At 45.0% G+C, this 26,966-nt stretch overlaps 1 protein-coding gene across 1 annotated transcript in view; it reads right to left on the bottom strand.

The window, feature by feature from the left end:
• The window catches only part of LOC115092452 (neuroligin-4, X-linked-like), a 663,771-nt gene that overhangs the window by 84,792 nt on the left and 552,013 nt on the right, over positions 1-26,966 (bottom strand). The window contains exon 4 of the mRNA XM_029603289.1: positions 18,038-18,097. Coding sequence (XP_029459149.1) covers positions 18,038-18,097 — 60 coding nt within the window. The remainder of the gene's footprint in view (positions 1-18,037; positions 18,098-26,966) is intronic.

Below are 26,966 nucleotides of genomic sequence, written 5' to 3'. Positions count from 1 at the left end.
TTTAGCGTTTCAGCCAGTATTTTACAATCTTTATTATCACCCTCAAAATTTAACTGACTCATTGAGTCCATGTGATATCCAATACTATCAATATCCAAAGATTTGAGATCAACTTTAACCTTAATTAATTGTTCCCATATATAATTTGACAAAGATTGTTTAAGTTGACTTTCTAATAAAGAAATCTTATTTAGGAGAAGCCCTCTAGCCTTATCCTTTTCTTTTCTTTTGTAGGTGTTGCGCCGGAGGTAGACCCTTGGGCCGAATTGGGGTTGATGCAACCCATAGGTAAAGACCTACAGGTCCCCACTGTCGGGAGGTGGAGTGAGCTGATGAACAGAGGCTGGCTGGAGCTTCACCAATACCAGTCCTCGTTCCCTGCGGGTTGAGCCTTTGGGTGCCGGGGCCAGCTGGACTTAGGTGGGCCTCTGTATGTAGAGGATGAGATCGAATTCAGCCCAGAGACAGCAGAAAAGAGATGGTACAGTCTTACCCTGGACAAGGTCCTGGACAAAGTCCTGGAGACTCAGGTGCCAAAGGAACGGAGGCAGACATGGGGAACCCGAGCAAGAGCAAGCCGAAGCCTGAATTGACCACGTCCAGGAAGTAAGCTGAGAAGGCGTCAAGGGACAGGCTTGAGTCAGGGCTGGCGGCAATCTGGAAGGAGTGGCAAGTAAGGCTGAGGTCTGATCATGGAGATAGTCAAGCATAGTCATACGATGCTAAGGTCTGGATCTGGAGAGAGGCAACAATGTAGTCAGGCAATGCAGAGGTCTGGGTCTAGAGATAGGCAACGGCATGGTCAGGTGAAACAGAAGTCCGGGCTTGGAGACAGTCAATGGTGTAGTCAGGTGAAGCAGAGTCAAAGTCCGTGTAGGCAATCTCAGATGCAAGGCAGGAACGAAGGAACAAGGAGATAGGCACCAAGATCAAACAAGGAACAGGAACACAGGAGTGAGACAAATCTCTAAGGAGGCAATGAGTACTCGACCAGTGAGGAGACCTGTTGCAAAGGCAAAGCTAGGGAGCGGAGCCTACGCTTAAATACTGAAGCTCCACTGACATCATCCGGTGCCATGGCTAGGTTCCCGCCAAGGGCCCTACATAAGCATTGGTAATGCGTGTGCGCCTAGGGAGGGGTGCAGCGCCGAGTAGCAGCATCTCTCCGCGGGCCACACAGAGAGGCCCGACATGAAGCAATGGACGTAGTGGCTGGACCGGGAATGCTGAGCCACAAGCACCAGGGAAGACCCGAGGATGGATCTGGTGACCCACCGCCGCCAGATAGGAGGAACCAGGAGCTAGAGTTACTGCAGATAAGTGAGGGGGCCGTGCCAGGGGTCTACCACCCACGGCACGCATAACAGTACCCCCCCTTTACACCCCCCTCTTGAAGGTCGGGGGTTTGCCCAGATGGACACGATGAAAGTGCAGGAGGAGGGTTTTGTCCAGGATGTTTCGAGCTGCTTCCCACAAGTTTTCTTCGGGACCTTAACCCTCCCAGGAAAGGAGATATTCCCACCGGCGGCCCCTATGGCGAATGTCAAGGACTTCATGTACTTTGTAGGTCAAATCAGTCTCAGCCACCAATGGAGATGTTCAGGAGCCTTTCGGGAAGGGCAGGACAAGACCACTGGCTTTAGATGAAATACGAGAAATGAATTGTGTATTCCCAGCGTAGGAGGCAGCCAAAGCTGGTATGTAACTGGTCCAATGTGTTGGGTGACCGAAAAAGGTCCAATGTACCTTGAAGCGAATCTTTGAGAAGGTATTTTGAGTCGGATATACCGAGTGCTCAACCAGACTTTCTGGCCGGGAAGAAATTCAGGGGCCAAGCATCGGTGACTGTCAGCAAATCTCTTGGCCTGGGAAGCGACTTGACGTAAGCGAAGGTTCATCTGTTCCCATAAAGCCTTGAGGGCATCCGCAGTAGCCTGTGCCGCAAGAGAAGGTACTGATGGTGGTATGGGTAATGGTGGTCGTGGTTGCTTCCCATAGATGATGGAGAATGGTGATGTGCCTGTAGCTGTGGCGATGTGGACGCTGTGAGAAAACTCCACCCAAGGGAAAAGTTCAGAACAATTGCCTTGGTGGTCATTGATGTAGGTGTGGAGAAAGGCCTTTTAGGAGCGATTCATTCGCTCAGCTTGTCTGTTGGCTTGAGGGTGGTAAGCTTTTGTTAGACTGATGTTAATGCCAAATTTTCTGCAAAGAGTGCGCCAATATGTAGCAATGAATTGTGGACCTCTATCAGAGACAATATCCTTGGGTAGACCGTGTAGTCTAAAGATGTGATGAAAGAATAGGATTGCCAGTTCAGGAGCAGATGGTAAGCCCAGTAGAGGAACGAAATGGGCCATTTTTGAAAATCGATCTATGGTTACCCATATAACGGTATGGCCCTTAGATAAAGGCAAGTCCACGATGAAACCCATAGACAGGTGGGTCCACGGTTCCTCGGGAGCTGGAAGTGGTTGAAGTAAACCCCAGGATCGACCGACTGGGGGTTTTTGTTGCGCATAAGTGTTACAGGATTTGATGTATGTTTTAGCGTCAGAAACCATAGTGGGCCACCGGAAGGACCGCTGGAGCAGCGCCAAGGTTCGTGCTTGCCCTGGGTGACCAGCAAACTTAGAATCATGTGCTCACCAGAGGACTCTTTCTCGGAGTCATTGTGGCACAACAGTCTTCCCAGTAGAGACTGGGTGAGTAGCAGATAAGCAAATACAATATGGATCTATGATATGGCCGGGTTCTTTCAGAGTATCTTCAGGCTCAAAAGAGTGTGATAGGGCATATGCCCAGAGGTTTTTCTCAGTTGGTCGGTAATGAAGCTCAAAGTTGAACCTGGAAAAGAATAATGCGCATCGGGCCTCACGGGCGTTGAGATGTTGGGCATCGCTTAGATGTTCCAGGTTATTATGGTCAGTGAATACGATGAATTTGTGTTGAGCGCCCTCTAACCACCGGTGCCACTCTTCAAGGGCTAGTTTGATGGCAAGTTACTCACGATGTCCAATACTATAATTTTGTTCCGCAGACGAGAACTTGTGAGAGTAAAACGAACAAGGGACTGTGGATCCAGAAGCAGTGCATTGGCTCAGGACCACCCCGGCGCCAATCATGGAGGCATCCACTTCTACTTGAAAGGGGCAGTTCGGGTCAGGGCGATGGAGGCAGGACCCCACCTGGAAAGCTTCTTTAAGGTGGTGGAAGGCTGTGATGGCTTCTGGTGTCCAATTTCGAGTGTCTTGGCCCTTGCGAGTCAATGCAGTCAGAGGGGCAGCCAATGTTGTATAGTGTGTAATATTATGGTGATAATAATTTGAGAATCCTAAGAACCTCTGGAGAGCCTTAAGGCCTATGGGTTGCGGCCAGTCTCGGATTCCTTTTAACTTAGCAGGGTCCATAGAGAATCCTCATTGGGAAATAATGTACCCGAGCAAAGGCAGCTGGATTTCTTGAATAAAAACTTATCAAACTTCACGAAAAAGTGATTCTTATGAAGGCGGAGGACGGTGCGGACATCAGTGCGGTGAGTGGCCAGGTCTTTAGAAAAGACAAGGATGTCGTCCAAGTGTGCCAGAACTTTGGTATACAGCAAATCTCTGAAAATTTCACTCATCATTCATTGGAAAACTGCGGGCGCGTTACAGAGGCCAAAGGGCATCACCAGGTATTCGTAATGCCCGTCTCTGGTATTAAAGTCTTCCAAATGTCATCGGGACAGATCCATACCAAGTTATATGCCCCGCGTAAGTCCAACTTGGTAAATATGGATGCCCCATGCAGGCAATCAAATAGTTCTGAGATCAGCGGCAGAGGGTACTTGACTTTACGGGTAATGGAATTCAGGCCGCAGTAGTCAATACACGGCCTGAGAGACCCATCCTTCTTGGTCACAAAAAAGAATCCTGCCCCAGCAGGAGAAGTAGGGCAGATGAATCCTTTCGCAAGGTTTTCTTGAATGTACTCCGTCATGGCTTTTGTCTCTGCAAGAGGCAGAGGATAGGCACGCCCTTGGGGAGGCATGATCCTAGGTAGGTGGTCTATGGGACAATGAAACCTCCGAAGAGGTGGAAGAAGGTCTGCTTTTTGCTTAGAAAATACATCTTCAAAATCCGCATAAGGAGCGGGTATACCTGAAGAAACTGAAGCCAGAGGAACCACTGGTGGCGGTACCACTTTATGTAGATAGGACTTGTGGCAGGTGGAACCCCACTCCACCAGTTGCAGTGAACCCCAATCAAATTGGGGTTCACTGCAACTGGGAAGATGGGAAGGGGAATGAAAGCAGTTGTCAGGTCTACAGTTAGGGGTCAATTTTAAGACCTGTGTGCGTGCATGCATGTGCGCTCAGTTCTTGTCATGCGTACATGGCTGCGGCTATTTTATAGACCGTTCCAATTAAGGAGTGAACTGGGAGGGAACTTTCCTATGCCTAAACCTACCCTTCTGACCTCTTCCCCTCTCTTCCTCGACCCCTACCCCCTGCCTAACTCTTAACATTTTTTTTTTAGTTTTTACCTTTCTGCTCCTCTGGAGCAGCTGTAGATTCCACGTGTCGGCTGGCTGCCAGTATGCACTTTCCCAGGACAGCATCAAAAGGAGCTATCCCAGCCCCCCCAGCTTGCCTCTTCTGAGAAGCTCGGCACTCGTGCGCGTATCGGTGGTTATGTGTGTGGCCTCTGGTATTTGCATGTGGGGATCTTTGAAAATTTACTTGTTCATTTTCAGTTTTAGCAGTTGGGAGGCAGAGGGCTAGAGAGTCCTTGCTGATCAAATCTCTTTCTGCCAGGATCCTTTCTCAGTCTCTGTCCTCCTCCACTGCAGGGGCTCGTGCGGTCGGCACAGCTCAGTCGGGGCAAGAGCCCGCTCACCCCTCCCTTCTGTGAGCCAGCAGTGAACAGTGAACCGGGAAATTAAGAGAAAAAAAGGGACAAGAGGGCTCAGAAACCTGCAAAATAAAGAGAAGCAGCAGGACCACGTGGTGAGTGATACTGCTCCCACCCCCAACCCAGCCGTCTAGCCCAGCACTGTTTTCAGGCCCTTAAATTGCAGACGCTCCCTGGGGCGTCGCGCACCAGGCGTCGCGCACCCGAAGGAGTGCGACCTAAGGGGCTTGCCCCTTAGCGCGCCCCTTGGAGCGTCCCAGAGCAAGAGCCATTACCCACCCTTATCCATCCATCCAGCGATCACACATCCACCCATCCAGTCTCCTGCGGCACTCATCCAGTCTCCTGCGGCACTCATCCAGTCTCCAGCGGCACTCATCCAGTCTCCTGCGGCACTCATCCAGTCCCCAGAGGCACTCATCCAGCAGCACTCATCCAGTCTCCTGCGGCACTCATCCAGTCTCCAGCAGCACTCAACCAGTCTCCAGAGGCACTCATCCAGCAGCACTCATCCAGTCTCCTGCGGCACTCAACCAGTCTCCAGAGGCACTCAACCAGTCTCCTGCAACACTCATCCAGTCTCCAGAGGCACGCATCCAATCTCTAGCAGCACTCATCCAGGCTACAGAAGCACACATCCAGTCTCTAGCAGCACATCCAAGCTCCAGTAGCACTCATCCAGCACCGATCCAACCTGAACAATAATGTACTACCGACCACGCACCTACAAATCACTCATCCCAATCATGATTTCCCCCACTACACAGTTACTAGGCCTCACCCTATTCACCATAATCCTATTCAACGCCCAATCTCTCACCAACAAAACTCTTATACTCAACGACATATTGCAGGACACAACCCCAGACGTTTGTGCCATAACAGAAACATGGCTCAAATCCACGGACATCACACTCATTAACCAATTACCAATGCAGACTTACGATTTCTTCTCCATCCCAAGACAAAAAAAAAGAGGAGGGGGTATCTTCCTAGCTGCAAAAAAATCCTTAAGGTTCTCACACCACCCCATCAGTACAGTAACTAAACTAGAACTAGGATTGTTCAAATCAGAACAACTCCAAATCCTGCTAGTCTACGCCCCTCCAGGCTTACTAGAGTCAGACTCCTCCTATCATCGAAACCATAACTCTGCATCTCAATCTTGACTCCCCTGCTATAATCCTGGGTGACTTCAATTTACATGTTGACAAAGTTCCCCTCTCTACAAACTGTGAAGCCCTCCTCACCGCACTGTCAGCGATGGGATTCAGACAACAAATCAATAAACCCACCCACAAAGCAGGCCACACGCTCGATCTACTCTTTACAAACACTGGTATTTCTCTTACAAAACAACCAAATTGCAAAAAAGTCCCATGGTCAGATCACTCTCTAATCTCCACCAGCTTTTCCTTACCTCGATCAGACTCCAAACTCAACTCAAGACCCTCTTTCCTATACAGAAAACCTTGCAACTCGGAACATCTAAGTAAAGCTCTAACCTCGGATCTACCACTCATTGAAGTATCTACCCCTAACGCTGCCCTCCAATCCTGGTCCAAAATAACAAAATCTATAGCAAACACTCTCTGCCCACTGACAACCAAAACAAGGTCTGCTAATACATCCAAACGACATCCCTGGTATAATGATGAACTACGAAAACTCAAGCAATTACTTCGGCAAAAAGAAAGAAAATGGCGCAAAGCCCCTTCACCAGCCTCACTCTCTGATTACAAACGATCACTCCATCTTTACAAAAGTACCACGTTGAAAATCAAAAGAGACTACTATGTCCGAAAGGTTCATCATCTCAGCTTTGACTCAAAAGCTCTATTCGCCTTCGTTTCCAGCCTCACTAAACCTATCACTCCAGATATACCACCCGAACAAGCCCAGACTAAAGCAGAAGAATTGGCTCTTCATTTCAACAAAAAAATATCGGATCTCCTTAATCAGCTGATTCCAAACACTACGTCTCCAGATAACACATATCTTCCCCAAAATAGAGACATCCAGCTTAATGCCTTTGAACCCATCACAATCACAGAGATACAAAATGTATTAAAAAGAATGAAACCATCATCACACCCATTTGATCAAATCCCTACCAAAATGCTTCTTCTTATCCCGGACACAATAGCAAAAACCCTAGCAGATATTATAAACTGCTCCTTATCACATGGCATCTACCCAGATGACCTAAAAACTGCCTCAATCAAGCCACTGCTAAAAAAAACAAATCTAAATGCATGTGATCCCAACAACTTCCGCCCTATTTCCAACCTACCATTTATAGCTAAAATCATGGAAAAACTGGTAAACACCCAACTATCCAACTACCTAGAGGACCACAGTATTCTGTCCCCAAACCAATATGGTTTTCGCAAAGCCGCAAGCACCAAAACGCTACTAATTTCACTCATGGACTACCTACTCTCTGGTATTGATAAAGGCCAAGCATATTTACTAATCCTCCTTGACTTCTCGGCGGCCTTTGACACTGTCAACCACGCCCTTCTTCTAAAACAGCTGGCAAACATTGGTTTAACAGGTGCCACACTAAACTGGTTCAAAACATTTCTAGAAAACAGAGGATACAGAGTCAAAATTCATAATAAAGAATCCCAATACCACCCTTCTAATAGAGGAGTGCCGCAAGGATCATCACTTTCACCCACCCTTTTCAATGTCTACCTGCTACCACTCTGCCAACTACTTACAAAATTAAGCCTGAAACATTTCCTTTTTGCAGACGACGTACAGATCGTAATCCCTGTAAAAGAATCAATCTCAAAAACAATGGAATACTGGGACAGTTGCCTATTAGAAATTAAACTTCTCCTCAACAGTCTAAACCTTGTACTCAATGCTTCGAAAACAGAATTCCTGCTCATATCACCGGAAAACAATAACACACTTCCTAAACCACCCACACTCCTTCAAACAACCCACGTAAGAGACTTAGGAGCCATCCTAGACAATTGTCTCAACCTCAAAACATTCATTAACCAAACCACCAAAGATTGCTTCTACAAATTACATATCCTGAAAAGAATAAAACCGCTGTTTCACACTCAGGACTTCAGAACAATCTTGCAAGCAATAATCTTTTCCAAACTAGATTATTGCAACTCATTACTATTAGGCCTCCCAGCTTCTTACACCAAACCTTTACAAATGGTTCAGAACTCAGCAGCCAGAGTCCTTACAAATTCCAGGAAAATTGACCACATTTCACCTATTCTCAAAAAACTCCATTGGCTTCCGATCCACTATAGAATCATGTACAAAACCATTAACATCATTTACAAAACTATCAACCAACACACGCAACTCGACCTACAAATACCACTTAAAAAATTCACCTCCGCCGGGCCTATCAGGGAACACTACAAAGAGTCACTCCAAATTCCAAAGGCCAAAACCTACCAACATAAATCCTTGAGTCTCAGAGCCTTCTCATCAGCAGGTCCAGCTCTCTGGAACTCGATCCCACCTGATTTGAGACAAGAGCCATGCTCTAACATTTAGGAAAAGACTAAAAACTTGGCTTTTCAAAAAAGCATTTCCAAGCCTTGAATAAAACCTCCTCTCACTAGCACTAACTCGTATGCAATAATGGAATGTAAACACGAATCAACCAACCTCAAACCCTCTCTCACTAATTCCTGCTGAATATTTATCATACTATTACCATTCACAACTGTGTCATATTTATTCATTTGATTACCTATGTACCGTTTCATAGTCTTATTTTTTCACTTGCTATTCTAATGTATCAATAGGCTGAAATGTAAATATTGTGCTGTTCAATTTCTCCCCTTCCATCCCAAGTTTATTTTCCTTGTTTTTTGTAACTTTCCCTCTCCCTTTTTCTGATTCACTGTATTTAAAGTTCAAGGTTCTTATTGAAAATATTGTTTTTTACGTTACGTTATGCTTTACACTCCTTGTTATTTGTAAACCGGGTTGATGTGATGCCTATCATGAAACTCGGTATAACAAAAACAATAAATAAATAAATAAATAAATAAATAAATAAATCTAGATTTCGCTAGCCAAGTTTTTAGGTACCTATCTTACTTCTCCTGATCTGATGCCTGTCTTTGACCATGTCCACTTTTTAGGTGTCTAAATTGTGCCACTCAGCTTTAGACAATTTTTAAAACGTCATAATTTATATTCATATACAACACCTGTATCAATGCTGAGCATTTCCTGTTTGTGTTGCATTCCTACATTGGACATTTCAGAGTTACTCGAAGATGAAACATCAAGATAACTCTGGTTCATGATAATAGTTTTAATTTTCTAAAGGATTTCTGATATACTGGGAAAAGGATAAGACTTTGCTTGTTCTAATTGTGCCATTGTGAACCATGCTGTGGGTAGCTAACTTAGGCCTGGATTCTCGCAGACCTTAGAGAATCTGGTGGTAATGGGAGCGGGGAGAGCAAAGCGGGGGATGGGCCTGCTAAAGCTGGCAGCCATCGCACCACTGCGGTGCGTTGGCTGCCGGCTTTTGCACCGAATAACTACACCATAAAAGGTGAAGCTATTCAGTGCGAAACTGGCAGCAATAAGGGTCCTTACCTTTCACTGCCAGCTATGTCTCTGCAGCGTCGGCCCCAGTGTAGCCCTGACTCCTCCTCTTCTGGGGCCGACTCCGCCCTGATTTAGGTATTGCATGCAAAAAGGGACTTTTTGCATGCGAAAAGTCCCTTTTCCCGTGCGATCCCTTTAGAGAATGACCCCCTTAGGGCTGGATTCATCATGCTTCACAGAATGATGAATCCCGTGAAAAAGTGGGCGGAAGGCGAAAAGGGGGCAGGCCTGCAAAAGACCACAGCCGTTTGCACTGTGGTAATGCAATTTTGCTGGCCGCAGTGCGACCAGCTGCAGCCTTACGCGCGAATAGCGCCACCATATAAGGTGGTGCTATTTACCGGCAGTGGTGCCATGGCTGACTCCTCCTCCTCCTCCCCCCACCCAGACTCCTCCCCTTCAGCTAATCTGCATTATATCGCATGCAAAAAGGCCCTTTTCTCGTGCGATAAGGCCCTAAAGCACGCAATAATGCTTTGAAAAATAACACCCTTAGAATGACATCACAGACCATGACATTACCCCTGAGTTTGCTCAGATTTTTTGTTTACAAGGAAAGAGCATGGAGAGCAGCCATGTTGGAAGGTGTGAGTAAAAATAGAAAATCCTTTTGTTTTCATTTTGCCACAAAGCATACATTTTTTTGTGCCAGTTTTCTTTTTTGTTTGTTATCAAACACAGTGCTATTTGAGAAAAAAGAGAGAAGACCAGCTTTAAATAAAAAGCTCTCATCTCAGTAGAGATTTTATAACGCCTCGCTGCTTACTCCAAACCACATCACCTCCCTTCCCCCATACTCACTGCAGTTAGTACGGACAGCGTTTGAAAAAAAGTGATAAATGCTTGCCTCTTTTTATATTTTAAAATGTTTGAAACTAAGAAAGACAGCCCCAGCCAAGATTATAGTTTTTTTGACCTGTTGTATAATTATAAAAATGAGTAGAAGCCAGGATTATTTTTTTGTTTCGTAAAAGCAAAGAGTCTGTTTCATCATCATTAATTAGCTGCTGTTTTCCTTAGGCACTCCAGAGCCCACTCTCCTTCCATCCCCCTCCCTTCTTCCTTCCACTGAGATATATATATTTTTTTAATTACAGATGGAAGCAACACACTGGGGCAGATTTTCAAAGGGTTACGCGCGTAACCACGAAAACCTGCTCCTGCGCACGCCGAGCCTATTTTCCATGGGCTCGGTGGTGCGTCCAAGCCCCAGGACGCGCGTATGTCCCGGGGCATTGAAAAAGGGGTGGGAAGGAGGCAGGGGTGTGGGCGTGGTGCCGATCCGGGGGCGGTCCGGGAGTGAGACTGAGGCCTCCGGTACAACGGCATTGCTAGGGGATGGCGCGCCAGCAGCCGGATGGCGCATGCAAGATACGCCTGCCAGAGGCAGGCGTAAATACTTGAAACAAGTATTTAGGGATTTAGGTAGGGCTGGGGGGTTGGTTAGATAGGGGAAGGGAGGGGAAGGTGGGGGGAGTGAAAGAAAAGTTCCCTCCGGGAACGGGGAAAGCCATCGGGGCTTCCCTAGAGCTTGGCGCGCGCAAGGGGCACAAGTGTGCACCCCCTTGCGTGCACCGACCCCGGATTTTATAACAATCGGGCAGCAGCGCACACATGTTATAAAATCGGGTGTACATTTGTACGCGTCGGGTAGCATGCACAAAGGTACCTCACGCACGCTTCTTTTAAAATCTACCCCACTGTGTACAGCCACACAGAGAAAAGCTATTGTTTTAAAAAAGTGTGCTGCTTTTTTCAATCTAAGAGAAATATTTTATTAGCTATGAAAAAAGAAAAGAAAAAAAGAGACCACGCACTCAGGTCTATATGGACAGCCATCGTGGACTGTGGAAGGAATCTTGGGAAAAATAAATGCATCCTAGGTAGTTACCATGGAAACCACATGGCCACCCTGCTTTTTGCTATCCAGAGGCCAGAAGCAGTATTGCATACCCACCAACCCCCTGCTTTAGGAAATGCTCACATGGCCCCTCTGCTTTTTGCTATCCAGAAGCCAGAAAAGTACTGCACCCCCAACCACAAAGCAAACCCTCCTCTCTCCTTCATGTTTATTTAATTATTATTATTATTATTATTTTTTAGTTTTAAACATGAACATAAGCAAACTTGTGAAAATAAAGGGAGGTATGTGATGTTATAGCACATTTTAGCCTAGGCTTTTGGAAAGCAGAGATATTCAAGTGGTTGTTAAAAAACTGTAGGCAAACCAAGATTCTGCAGCCCTCCTTTATTCCATACATATATAAAATGTTTCTTTTTTTAAGAAATTAAAGTATTGAAAAAGCTAAGATTGGGTTAAAACATGGTTAGACAGGCTAGTGCTCTTTCATACAGTAAGATGCAATGCACTCGCATATAATTGAAGGTATATCCAATAAATCGAATTATAGAAACAATGTAATGCTTGAGAGCTTTTGGAAATTATATAAAATTATTAATTTCTAAAATATTAACATACAATTATAGCCCCAAAGCAACATAATCATTTTATATAACAATGTTTTACAGAATAAAATATCAATTTTAAACCATAAAGATGAGTTTTCTTATTATTTAAGAGACGGTGGACATATGTCGAGGTAAATGCAAAGATTTTGAAATTCAAAGAGTCTTAAGTTCACTAAACCTGGCAATCTTTATGGTCTACTCATGTATTGATGTTATAGCACATAGGCCTGGATTCATCATTCATCGCTGAATGATTAATCCAGTGAAAATGGGGGTGGGGGGCAAAGGGGAGGCAGGCCTGCAAAAGCCTACAGCCTTTGCACCACTGCGGTGTGCCGGCTGCCAGCTTTCGCACCGAATAGCCCCACCGTGAAAGGTAGTGCTATTCGGTGTGCTGCTGCCGATGATAACATTGGCAACGTTATCACCGGCAGTGAAGACACCGCCAACTCCGCCCACTTCCCGCCCTGACTCCTCCCCTCCCCCTAATCTGCATGCTATCGCAAGCGATACAGCTGTATCGCGTGCGATAAGCCTTTGATAAATGACCCCAATAGTTTATTGCTTGAAGATGTGCTGATAAGTGAATCACTATGTGATACAATTTTTAAACAGCATGTAACTTTGTTATTCAAACATGTAGATGGTAAAGTAGCAAGATGATGTGATGTTTTTGAGAACTTCAACGGTTCTTCTTACTCTATGCAGATGTAATCAGAGTGTAATTAAGATTTTCAAATGTGGCTCAGATGGTAAAATGGCTGATTTATGTGTTCTCTTATCTGAGAACAGCAAAGGTTCTTCTTACCCTGACAAGAGCTCAATTGTTTCGCTGCTGTTGGGTCCTACTCGTATATGAATGTTGGATTTTAATATCTATGTACACATGTGCAGCCGTATGGCCTCCTATGCCCGGGGAGGGGGGGGGGGGATTTAAAAAAAAAACATGCATGGTGATGCAATCGAGCCTAAACCTGTTCCCTCCCAGTCCACTCCAATAAAGGAGAAGATTGGGAGGGAACTTCCCTAACCTTAACCCTATCCTTCCTCCCTCCTCCCCTCTTCTCCCTGATCCCTAAACCTGTCCTACCTTTCCCCAATTTTTTTTATTTCAATACTTACTGCTCCTCTGGAGCAAAAGTAAACTCTGCATGCCGGCCAGCTACCAGAGTGCGCTTCCCCAGGACAGCATCTAATGGCACTGTTGTGGCCCATGCCCCCACCCTGCGCCTCCCCACCCAGACCCCACCCTTAAGCTCATCCCTTTCTTGAGGCCCAGCACTTCTGCATGTATCAGGAGTTCTGTGCATGGCCAGACCCTTTAAAAAATGCACACGGCACGTTCAGGGCCCATCCACGCACATAACCTCCGATTTTATGAGTGTGGCAAATCAAAAATTCAGGCTTTTGATTTTACAAAACAAAACAAAAACTCCTCATTTTTAAAATTTTACAACTGCTCAAAAAACTATAATCTTGGCTGGGTCTATCTTTTTTAGTTTCAAAGATTTAAAAAAAATAAAAAGAGTCAAGGATCCACTTTTCAGTGCTAAAAGAAAAAAAGCATTTCTCTCATTTTCTCAAACGCTGTCTGTGCTAACTGCAGGAAGCATGGGTGAAGGGCTTGATGTGGGTGGCAGTAAGCAGCGAGGGGTTGTAAAATCTCTACTGAGATTAGAGCTTTTTATTTAAAGCTGGTGTTTTTCTCTTTTTCCTCAAACAGTACTGTGTTTTATAACAAACTAAAAAGAAGACACTGGCACAAAAAATGTATGCTATGGGGAAAAAAGAAAACAGAAGGATTTTCTATTTTTAGTTTAATGACAAAAAACCGAAGGTGCTTACTGAGCATGCTCATACCTTCCAACATGTCTGCCATCTGTGCTCTCTCCTTATAAACATAAAATATGAGGATACACATGGATGATGTCATGGCCTGTAATATCATTCCAAGTTGGCTGCAAGCAACATGGTTCACACGGCACAATTAAAAGTGCTTTGTTTTGGTTTTACTGCGCATGCTTGGTCGTGAAGTCATTTCCGGGCCCCATCACAACATCCGCCATACTGAAGGTACATCATTTCTTGTTTACAGGCACTCACTGCCATCATGAAAAATGTATTTCTGGTTCCAGTCTGCATCCACTAAAAGAGTCAGCTAGGGATGTGACCGGAAGTGACATCATCAAAAAGGGATAAAATGGGGCAGGGCATAGGCGGGACTATGAGGGATGTCAACAAAGGGGCACAGGTAGGGTGGGAAAAGGGGCAGGGCTTAACCTGGAATTAAACCCTGATTGACTGAGAGGGAGAGGGTCTGTGGGCAGGGCCAATTGTCAAAACAAAGTTTGACAAGATGTGTACTCTATAACTACTGTCAGAGCCATTTTGGAAATGGAACTATCAGAGCCAGAGCCCTAGGAGATTCTCTGGCACATTATTGGACTACCAATGAAGTCTGGGGGAAAGAAAAGGAGGCCTGGGGGTTAAAAAGTCTGAGGGTGGACACTTTGGATACAAAAGAGGTGGAGCTTGCTTATTAGGGGGAAAAGGTGGAGCCAGAAATGAGATCATTTCTTTAAAATTTTTAAAACTTTTGCCACCTCAGGCTATGAGAGGGACTCTCGTTATTAGGGATGTGCAATTGTTTTTTCCAAATCAGGCAATGTCAACGAAATTGCCTAATTTGGAATGTTTCAGGAAAACCGAAAAACGCTTGATTTTTTCTGAAATTCGTCTTTGAGTTAGCGTGTGCTAACTCCCGATAGTGCACAATAACCCGAAAATCAGGGCCCCCGAAAAAAACCCTGAAACACGGGAAAAATGAAATTCCCGCGGGGGGCCCCCGAAATGAAGCCTAACACAAACTTTTTACCTGAAGCACATCTCTACTCGTTATACCCCCATGGATTTACATACTTTGGCCAGGAGAAAGGGGTTGGTTTCTGGGGTCTGCATGGCTCCTTCAAAAGATGGCAGCCTTGGGATGTGGAATTGCAATTGCATGGTGCCATGTTGACAAGACATTTTTTGCTGTGTTATTTTTCCACAGGGAAACATACTTATCAGAACACACTTAATCCATATTTCTCATTATTCTTCTGCATCCCCCCCCCCCCCCCAAGCGACTTACTTTTATGTGGATACTTGAATATTTAGATTAAATTAAATATTTATTTTTAGTAGTTTTTTATTTTTCTTATGTTTTGTTTGTTAAATTTGTTTTTATACCACATTGTTTGAGAATTTATTTTACTATTATGTATGTTCTGTATATAAACCGTTTGATTAATGTATATTTAAAAGCAGTATATAAACTTTTTAAATAAAAATAAATAAATACTACAAGATTAACCTATAGTATTTAGAGGAATAAACCACAGTTTATTAAATCCCCCCCCCCCCACCCCGTTTGCATCTGAAGCAGTAGGGGTGTGTCAAAACTGTCACATTTCATTTTATTTCATTTAAAATGAACCAAAAAAACTCCCACATTATTTTCCATTGACTTTTGTTAAAGTCAATGGAAAAACCAAGAAGATGCAAAATCCCATCTGAGCTGTTACTTTCTTTTAAGCTCCCCCTCCCTTTTCATAGGCTTCTCCAATAAATAAAGGGTAAAGAATGAACCACAATTTCTCCTGCCCAGCTGATTCCTACTCAGAAATTGTGCCATCATCATTTTGATTTCTGTCCATAGAGCATACAGCTATACAACAAGTGGCACCAGCTCCATTTTCCAATGGGAGTTGGCAAGGCAAGAGCATCTGGGGATCTCATGCTTGCCCGTTATTTATCAGAGACTCATGCAGAAAGTGTAAGTGTGGTTATGAGAATGTGACAATTGTTTCTTTTCATTTTTTTTTTTTATTTCATGCTTCTTTTGGTTTAGTTTTCAAAATTGACCAAAATCAATATTAAACAAAATAAAATCTGAGTTAAAAAAAAACAAAACATGAAAATAATGGAATTATTTAGCCCTGCACATCTGTATGAGGCAATGGAGGTTACAAGGTCACAAGTAGCATCCTTGGAAGAAGCAGGCTTCAAACCCTAGCTTCTTTGATTCACAGCCCTTTGCCCTAACCCCTAGGCTCCAGTGATATTTCTCAACCCTTTCCCATTTCTTTGACTAAGATAGAGAAGTTTTTCATGGTTAATGGTGGGAGAGTTTCTGAATCACATACAGTGATCCAACAAAATGACTCATGGTTGACTTTCCTTGAGGTGTCCAATCCATCATATGCAGACTGTAGAAATCAATTCTTAGAGGCTATACTTGATGTTGAAAAAATCTTTATGCACACCATGTAGCTTTGATCAAGCTCACAACAAGACTTTTTGGTCTACTTTACTATGAACCATAACATTTATTAAAAGGAAATACACCTCTGTTCATGATTAGAAAAGGTATAAGATGTGCCTGCAAAACTATCCCTTATTCAATGTCATGGACACATGACCATATACTGAGTGTTGAATAAATTGCAGATAGCAGGTTTTTCAAACTATGGGCCTTATTTTCAAATATCGCATTGGTAACGCATTAGGGGGCGTTACCAATGCAAATGAGGCTTCTTTCGTGCAGTGGGGGAAAATCGCGTGCGGCGCCATTCACGAAAACATTAGCGCCACACGCAATGTGTCCCCCAGTGCACGATAGTCCCAGACAGCCTGGTGTGTGAGAGAGAGAGAGAGAGAGAGAGAGAGAGAGAGAGAGAGAGAGAGAGAGAGAGAGAGAGAGAGAGAGAGAGAGAGCGCCTTACTATAGTGCCTATGCCCTACATAGGTATTTTAACCCCTATGGGAGGGCCACCTACTAACTCGGGGTGGGGATTAGGTATGAGCGTCGGGGGTTGGGGGCTACTTTCGCATTCCACATGAGACCTACGGACAGAACAGTGGTCTCTAGTGCAGATTTGCTGGCCGTCGGAGTGAGGACGCTCACTCCAAGCGGAGATTTGGCCAACATTCTCTCCACCTAGCATGTTGTTGCCCAGGTAGAGTGTCCTTCAAGCTAGGTAGAGAGAACGTTGCCCAAACCACTTCTTGGAGTGAGCGTCCTCACTCCGACAGCCAGCAAATCTGCACTAGAGACCACTGTTCTGTCCGTAGGTCTCATGTGGAATGCGAAAGTGGCCCCCAACCCCCGACGCTCATACCTAATCCCCACCCCGAGTTAGTAGGTGGCCCTCCCACAGGGGTTAAAATACCTATGTAGGGCATAGGCACTATAGTAAGGTTCTCTCTCTCTCTCTCTCTCTCTCTCTCTCTCTCTCTCTCTCTGATGGCGGTAATCCTTTTCAGATCCATGACGCGAGGTTGGAGTTAGCAGCCGCGCTAACACTGCGGCCGTTTCGCCGCACACGATACACAGGTTCCCGCTTTACATATGCTCCGCCCCAACTCCACCCCCTGAATACCAAATGACTAATTTGCAATCGCGTTAACAGCTGTTAACGCAATTTGCGAATTTATCGCACGCGGTAAAGTGCTTGGAAAATGAGGCCCTATGTTTCTATGATTCATGAGAAGCCAATAACAAACTATAGAATTTAATAAACAGTCTGTGGATTTCCACAGAAAGCTTCAGTCTTTTAGCATTGTCACTGAATTGCATGGGTCACTATTGTCTGTTTCATACATTATAAGATATATAATAAAAACAAAAATGTGAAATATGTCAGGTGTCATAATATACAAGGTATACATATTTGAAGAAGGAAGAAAAATAAAATATAAAACAAGCAGTTTAAAATTATTTTTGCTCTTCCTGTGGAGAAAATGAAAAAAAAAAAACCATTCACTTGTAAATAATATTTATTATGCTACTCACTTCACGCATATTTAGAGATAACCTTTTTACTTATCACACAAGAGAATTGCAGTCATCTATATGTAAATCTGGATTACAAAAAAAGGAATGTGACTTCCAAATTAGAAGAAAATCAAGATGCACACTAAAGAGTGTTGTTCAAGAACTGGTAAAAAAAAAAATCATGTTGAAATTAAAAAAAAAGTTAATATTCATGCATCAGTGTTGAGCTTTAAAAAAAAAATACCTTCATCTTCCCCACGATCATTACTGGTTATATCATCAGCTTGTTTCTTTGTGTTGGCTCCTGAAGGTCATAATGAGAAAAATAAAGGGGGGGAAAAAGAGAATTCAAAAACAGCAGGTTTGAAAAAAATCAAGAAAAAACCTCAACCAGCATAAAAATGTATTACAAAAATGACATCTTGTTATATTGCATTTAGAGAAGAGATGCAAGTGCATATAAACAAGGACATCAAGAAAAACAGTTCCAAAACGATGATTTTTTTAAAAAAGTGATTTTCATAAAATGAGCAATTGAAGTAAAAAAGTGTGATTATCATACTGTATTGTTCTATCATACTAAATCTCCCCCAAATTCCCTCAAAACCACATGAAACAGTTAGTTCAGTCATTTTAACTAAAGTAGAATTTGCTGGATTTTAGCAGCACATTTGTTTAAAGATGGAACTCATAATAAAACAAACCTTTTTCTTTAAGAGGTGTATCCAGCTTAGTTCAGGACTTAGCCAAACTAATCAGAGGTTTTTCATTTGCCATCCTGTGCAGCTGGATAAGTTTTAGCTGGATGCTTCATTATCCAGCTAAAACTTAAGTAGATAAAAAAGAAGTGGCATGGAGGCTTTATAAGGGCAGGGCTTAAATTAGCCAGGTAGCACTAATACTCAGCCAGATCATGGAAGAGAGCAAATCTAAATTATCTGGGACTTGTTTCCTACTGAAGACATCAGTTTAAGTTACCCAGATAAGTTTACTTGGATATCTTACCACATACCACACCACTAAGGCCTGGATTTTCTAAGTTTGCCTCCCCCCCCCCCCCGGCGGTAATGGGGGGTGGGGAGGCGAAGCGGGGGCGGGCCTGCAAAAGCCGGCAGCGATCGCACCACCGCGATGCGATCGTTGCCGGCTTTTGCAAACCAATAGCGCCATCATGAAAGGTGGTGCTATTGGCCGCATTACTGATGGCGATAAGGCTTCTTACCTTTTCGCCGTCAGCAACATCTTCGTGGTGTCTACCCCAGTGCCACCCCAACTCCTCCCCTTCCGGTGCAGACACCGTCCAGAACCTGCTCCGATCTAGGTATTGCGTGCAATACCTTTGGAAAATTAATCCCTAAGGGGGTCATTCTCTAACGCTATAGCACGCGTTTCGCACATGAAAAGTCCCTTTTCGTGTGCAATAGCTAGCTCGGGGTGGAGTCGACCCTGGAAGAGGAGTCGTCGGGGCGTCACCGGGGCCGACGCTGTGGTCACATCACTGGCGGCGAAAGGTAAGATTCCTTATCACCGCCAGTTTCACGCTGAATAACTACACCTTTTATGGTATAGCTATTTGGCGCGAAAGTGTGATCGCTGCCGGCAGGTTTGCGACCTTAGAGAATCCAGGCCTAAGTTTCTTAAGTGCAAAACAGAAAGAATCATTCTAATGATCTGAATTCTGCCCTCCCTCAGTGAGATATAACTATCAATATCTCTCTGAAAGTAAATATATGCTACTTAATAAAAATAAAGATTTCCATTTCAGGAGAAGCTGAGATGAACAGTAAAATCATCATTGTCTTTGCAAACCCCAGCTGGAATGCCCCCAAAATATGTTTATTTCATCAATATAACCTGAGTATCTTCAGAAGCAGCAGTCTGGAACATTTCTGGCTGTGTGTCAGAATGGCAGGTGGGTTCCATGCAATAGTTTAGTGAGCAATTCACTCACAAATAGTTGCCATGGTCACCCTGGCAGCACAGGATATGATAAATATTAGTAAGGAGATGAAAGAGATTTTAGAGAAAAACAGGTCCATTTAAATTTCCCCACAAGGAATTTGAAACCAACAGGAAACCAGTTTAAAATGTACTGGTATATCAGGATGACTGAGGATTATTCACATTACAGTTTTAAACCAGCCTCAATGAATCACAAGAATATATATACAACTGTAAAATTTAGTGAGCAAGACTGAAACTGAAATGCAAATTGACTTTGTGCATTCATTAGATTTATAACATTTTATGTATCTAGTACCGGTAATTACTTTTTGAAGACAGGGGGTTGCAGATTATGACTTTCTTTGGTTGGAATTGTGGTAATACAGCAATGCTTTGGATAGTTGGATGGCTATTAAATTGCATTTAATTATGTTCAGCTTAAAAGCAAGTGTGTAGTTCATGTTGTATGATACAAAATGTGTCAGATGCAGTTAACATTATCATAATCTGTTGCACACCCTTTAAGTATATATAGGAATACTAATATAAAATATTCAAAATGTACTAAGTATGTAAATATAGCTCTGTGAGCTCCTATCATATTCCTGTGATGGCACAGATGGCAGGAATATGAATTTATTATTTGTAATGAATGGGTAAAACACAACAAATTAGGCAATATTTGTCATTTGTGCACCTCTGGAATAAATTGAGGGGTACCACTAATGAAACAAAAATATTTGTATCTTTCCCATTCAAGTTTATGGCACACTTGAGTATATGGATGTGTTCTGCTGAGCATAAAAAACTACTGGTAATTATAGCAACCAACTCTCAGCAGTGTGACCTCACAGTCTTGTCGGAGCCCCTTCAGGGCTGGAGGGCAGCAGGATATCTCTCCTGCAAGCAGGCCTGCATCTCTGAAAAGGGAAACTATTGCAACTTGCTCCTACAGTTTTTGTTACTTTTCCACTTTCCCTAAAGAAAGAAGGTTTCTCTTTTCTGTTTCATTCCCCCACATTCACCTCCCTTTTTGGCTGCTTGCCATTATCTCTCTCACCAAATCCTGCATTCCACTAAGTAAGAATTAGATCTAAAATAGGGTCCTCTATCATCAGTTCCTGAACCAATTGCTTCATGAAGCAATCATTTATTCCATCCAGGATCTTTAGCATGTCCTGATGTTACATTTAACCAGTCAATATTGGAATAATTGAAATCTCCCATTATTATTGCATTGCCAAATTGTTTAGCTTCTCTTATTTCTCTTAGCATTTCATCATCCATCTTAGCATTTTGTCCAGATGGATGGTAGTATAGTTCTATAGCTATACACTTCCCCAACACACATGAGATTTATACCAATAAAGATTCTACTGAGCATTCAGTCTCCTGCAGGATCTTTATCCTGTTGAACTCTATACCATCCTCAACATAAAGCACTACCCTGCCCCCAAGGTGATCCAACCTAACGCTACAGTATAATTTATACCCTGGTCTACCACTGTCCCATTGGTTATTCTCTCTCCACCAGGTCTCTGACATGCCAATTATGTCTACCTCTTCATTTAGTGTTATAAACTGTAAACTCGCCTGTTTTACTTTTTAGACTTCTGGCATTGGCATACAGAGAGGTATTAACAAACAACTTGCTTATAGATTGACAGGGATAATTTTGAATCTTTGAAATCAGCTGGTTCTTTACTTATAGGCACATGGTCTAATTTTTCTTTTATTGGAACCTCTCTATTGAGATGCCCTAACTCTCCTGTTTCATTAATATCCTTTGAAAACACCTCCCTCTGAACCATGCGCTGCTGACTAACTGTTGGCTAGAGATGTGTATCGTGTGATCGATCGTCTTAACGATCGATTTCGGCTGGGGGGGGGGAGGGAATCAGATCGTTGCGGTTTTGGTTTTTAAATATCGTGTAAATCGTAAATCGGGGGAGGGCGGGAAAACCGGCACACTAAAACATCCCTAAAACCCACCCCGACCCTTTAAAATAAATCCCCCACCCTCCCGAACCCACCCAAAATGTCTTAAATTACCTGGGGTCCAGTGGGGGGGGGGTCCCGTTGTGATCTTCCACTCTCGGGCCACGAGTGCGTTGATAGAAAATGGCGCCGGCACTACCTTTGCCCTGTCATATGAGCATAGAAGATCGCTCCCGGACCCCCGCTGGACCCCCAGGGACTTTTGGCCAGCTTGCACATTGCTACTTTTTCCCTGCAAAGCGCGTTTCTCTTTCTTATGTGTTACTACTATTCATTGTTACCTATTATTAGTTTTACACTCTGTAACTTGTTCTCTGTAAAAGCTCATTGTTGTTTTTAGTTATCTGTGAACCGAGATGATGTTCCCAACATATCCCGGTATATAAAAACACTTAAATAAATAAATAAAACATAATTAAAATGTTAATAGCACATAAATTGTTGCGCTCGTGGATGGACCCTTGTCCTGTGATAGTACAGGGACTGTCCACAGGGGGAGGAGCATGGAAGGAGACAGAGGCAGTGTAGATATTCACCACTGGAAGCCCGAAGTCCCCCCGGGAGGAGCCCATAGGGACTCAGGGCGCTTGGACTTAGGTGGGCATCACAGGGTCTCCTGGGAGATTATAATTCCGGCGTGCCCACAGATGCTAGAGGAGCACTATCAGGTTTGAGGCTGGAAACAGGTTGGAGGAGAGCGAACCAGAATAGAGATGGCGATGACAAGGCTAGGGACAGCACCAGAATCAAGCAAGGTCAGGCAAGCAAGGTCAGAGTCCAGAAGTCAGTCCGAGGAATGGTCAACGAAGCAAGGGTCAAGATCCAGAGGTCAGGCAAGGTCAAAGAGCAAGCTGAGGCCTTGGGCAGGCAGCAGGCAGGTAGGCAAGTCAGAAACAAGCTGAGGTCTTAGTCAGGCGGCAGGCAGGTCAGGAACAAGCTGAGGTCTTGGGCAGGTGGCAGGCAGGGAGGCAGGTCAGGAACAGGCTGAGGTCTTTACCAGAAGGACAGTCCGAGGTAAGACTGGTGAGATGAACAACGAACACTGGAACAAGCAGGGCTAGGAAGCAGGAACAAGAAGGAACAGAACTGGAACAGAAAGATCCTGGAACGAGACTAGGAACAAGCAAGCAGGAACATAAGCTAGGGCAATCTCAGGAACAAACCAACCCGATAGCCAAGGCAAGGAAGTGAGGCCAGGAATTTCCTTTTAACGCGAGTTCAATCAGGGTGCACCGCGGAACTAGGTCCCGCCCCGGAACTTACATCAGGGCGGTTGGTCCGTGCACACACACATAGGGGCATGGCTAGCTGCTGCGACGCCGAGGCCCTGCGTGAGGCCTGGCGTACAGCCAAAGGCCCAGCGACTAGCTGGACATGCAAGGGCCGCGAGGGAGACAGGACCAGGACCCGCTGCAGAACCCCGAAGGTGAGCGGTCCCGTGCGCGGGACGACCACGGGTGGGCCGCTTAACAGTACCCCCCCTTCTAGGCCTCCCCCTAAGTGGCTGGGGTTTCTCAGGATTCTGTCTATGGAAGGTCTTCAAGAGATCCTTGTCAAGGATATTCTGAGAGGGTTCCCACAAGTTCTCCTTGGCCCCATAGCCCTCCCAAGAGAGGAGATACTCCCATTTGCCTCGACGTCGTCGGACATCAAGGACTTCTCTTACCTGCAGAGAAGTATCAGGTTCTGCCGAGACGTGTGGAGCTGGAGGGTCTTTACGAGATGGCCAAGATAGGACAAGAGGCTTCAACAAAGACACGTAGAACGTGTTGTGGATGCCCATGGACCGGGGTAGCTGGAGCTGATAGGAAACGGCTCCCACTCTTCTGAGTACTGGAAAAGGACTGATATACTTCCGGGCCAGTCGATGAGCTGGAAGTCGGAGACAGATGTGTTGGGCACTCAGCCAGACGTGGCCAGGTCAGAAGAATGGAGAAGGTCATCGATGAAGATCCAAGGTGCGTTTAGCACCCTCAGCAGCCTGCGAGAGGCATTTTCTTACTCGAGTCCACACTTGTCGGATGATTTGAGCCATGGATCGTGCTGCAGATGGAACCATCACAGGAACAGGAAGAGGAAGATGGGGCTGCCTTCCGAAGACCACTGAGAAAGGATACACGTTGGTGGCTGCTGCGAGATGAGTATTATGTGACAGCTCGGCCCAAGGGAGAAGATCTGACCAATCATTCTGTGGTCGTTGACGAATGAACGTAGGAACATTTTCAAGGTCCGATAAGTTCTCTCGGCCTGCCCATTGGCCTGAGGGTGATAGGCCGAGGTATAATTCAAGGAAATACTGAATTTCTGACATAGGGAGTGCCAGTACTTGGTGGTGAACTGTGGTCCCCGATCAGAGACAATCTCCTTGGGGAGTCCGTGAAGTTGAAAGATGTTACTCAAGAAGAGTCTTGCTAATTCCGGGGCTAACGGAAGCGGTCGATTTCGACCCAAATCACCATGTTGCCTTGCGATGGGGGAAGATCCGTGATGAAATCTGTTGAAATACTGGACCAAGGTTCAGTAGGCACTGGGAGTGGCTGTAGCAAGCCCCAAGGCTTTCCTGTTGGCGGCTTTTGTTGTGTGCAAGTGAGACAGGAGTCCACATAACTCCGAGAGTCCTGTACCATGGTGGGCCACCAATAATGTCGGTGCAGCATCTCCAGCATCCTGGCACGGCCAGGGTGACCTGACAGCTTTGAATCATGGGCCCACCTTAAGACCCGCTCTCGTAGTCGGCGAGGAATGACAGTCTTCCCAGCTGGAACAGTAGTGATTGCTGCTATTGATATACAGAAAGGATCGATGATATAACTAGGAACTTCTGGAAGATCCTCGGGCTCAAAGGATCGAGACAGTGCGTCAGCTCGCTGATTCTTGGAACCTGGACGGAAACAGAGATTAAAGTCGAATCTCTCAAAAAAACAAGGCCCAGTGGGCCTGACGGGGATTTAGAAGCTGAGCCTCTTTGAGGTGCTCTAAGTTCTTGTGATCCGTGAATATAGTGAATTTGTACTGCGCCCCTCCAACCAGGGGCACCATTCCTGAAGAGCTAACTTCATTGCTAGTAGTTCACGATCACCAACTATGTAGTGTTGTTCTGTGGGGGTGAACTTGTATGAATAGAAGGAGCAAGGAATTAACTTGCCCGTGGGCGAGTGTTGACTTAGGACAGCCCCGGCTCAGATTGCTGAGGCATCTACCTCTACTACAAACGGGTATTTGGGATCTGGATGATGGAGACACGGACCAGAGCTGAAGGCATCCTTGAGCCTCTGGAAGGCCGCGATGGCTCTAGGTGTCCAGACTCGGGTATTGGCCCCCTTCTTAGTCATCGCTGTAAGTGGGGCGACCATGGAGGAATAGTTGGCAATGAAGCATCGATAATAGTTAGTGAAGCCTAGGAACCGTGCAAGGCTCGAAGCCCGACTGGCCAGGGCCAGTCACGGATTACTTGGACTTTCTCCGGGTCCATGGAAAAGCCACGGTCAGATATTATATATCCTAGGAAAGGTAGATGAGTGTGTTCAAACAAATATTTCTCTAATTTAGTGTACAGATGATTCTCTCTTAATCATTGGAGGACAGTACGAACATGTTCAAGGTGGATTTCAATGTCCTTGGAGAATATCAGAATGTCATCAAGGTAGATGACAATAAACTTGTACAGGAGGTCCCTGAAGATCTCATTCATGAGATGCTGAAATATGGCTGGGGCATTACATAACCTGAAGGGCATGACTATGCATTCAAATGGCCATCCCTAGTATTAAATTCTGTCTTCCAGATGTCATCAGGTTGGATACCTACTAAATTGTACGCACCTCTCAAATCCAACTTGGAAAATACTTGGGCGCCTTCAAGGCGGTCAAATAATTCACTGATAAGGGGTAGTGGGTAACGGTCCTTGCGCATTATAGTGTTGAGACCCCGATAGTCAATGCAAGGATGAAGTCCACCATCTTTTTCCTTGATAAAGAAGAACGCCGCTCCTGCGAGCAAATCGGATGGTCAAATAAACCCCTTCTCCAAGTTTTCTTTTACGTATTCTGACATAGCCTGTCTCAGGCTGTGACAAGGGATAGGTTCTGCCTTTAGGAGGCATCGTGCCTGACAGAAGTTCAATAGGACAGTTGAACTTACGTAACGGAGGCAAAGTGTCTGCTTTCTGTTTTGAGAATACATCACTGAATTCTGTATACTGTGGAGGCAGACCAGGAAGCATTGTCGACTTCAAAACCGGTATCATGGTAGATACCGGCCAGAGACAAGTAGTTTGGCATTTCAGACCCTACTGTATCAGCTGCAGGGATTGCCAGTCAAACTGGGGTTCATGAGTCTCGAGCCAAGGCAACCCCAGAATTGCTGGATACGTAGAGCTTTTCAACACATAGAAGGATGTTTCTTCTTTATGAAGGGTACCCAATGAAAGGTGAATAGCCACGGTCTGATGGGTAATTATACTAGGAAGATGTTCTCCTTGAATGGAGGCAATACGAAGACTCAGCTCCAATGGTTGAAGGGGTATTCCCAGGTGTTTGACGATATCGTCCATAATGAAACTGCCACTTGCTCAGGTATCAGTGAGAGCAGTGGTGGCAAACATGTGGGCCTTGATGCCCAGGGATACTGGGAACAGATGTTGAGGGCCAGAAACAGTTGCGCCCAAGCTCGGGACCCCCGCCGGGCTCAGGCATTGCAGTTTCCCGGACTGACCAGGCAGAACTGCTGACGATGTCCAGAGGTGCCACAGTAAAGACAAAGCCCTTCGTTTCTACAGCAGAGATGTTCTGTGGGAGACAACTGTCCCCGATTCACCTCCATAGGTTCCACCATGGAGGAAGGTGGTGGTGCTACGTTCCTTGCAGGAGTGCAGGGTGCACTTGCAAGGCGTACTGGAGAAGAGCATGGAGTCTTTACTTCTAGGCATCTTTGCCGGAGGCGATGATCGATCCTTCCGGCAAGGGAGATCAGGTCCTCTGGAGATGTGGAAGTCTCACGGACAGAGAGCTCATCCTTTAGAGCAGACGAGAGTCCATCTAGGAAGATGGCTTGCAGGCAATCCTCTTGCCACCCAAGTTCTGTGGCTAAGGTTCGGAACTCCACCATGTATTCAGAGAGGGTCCTTGACCCTTGACAAAGATGGAGTAGATTATGACTGGCGATAGCCACCCAAGATCTCCAAAGGTCTATTTGAAGAGAGCAATGAAGTCAGACATCTTGGAGAGGATGGG

Source organism: Rhinatrema bivittatum, chromosome 5 (genome assembly GCF_901001135.1).
Source record: "Rhinatrema bivittatum chromosome 5, aRhiBiv1.1, whole genome shotgun sequence".
NCBI lineage: Eukaryota > Metazoa > Chordata > Amphibia > Gymnophiona > Rhinatrematidae > Rhinatrema > Rhinatrema bivittatum.
Note: the sequence above shows the minus strand (reverse complement) of the source record. Positions and strands in the feature narration are given on the sequence as shown.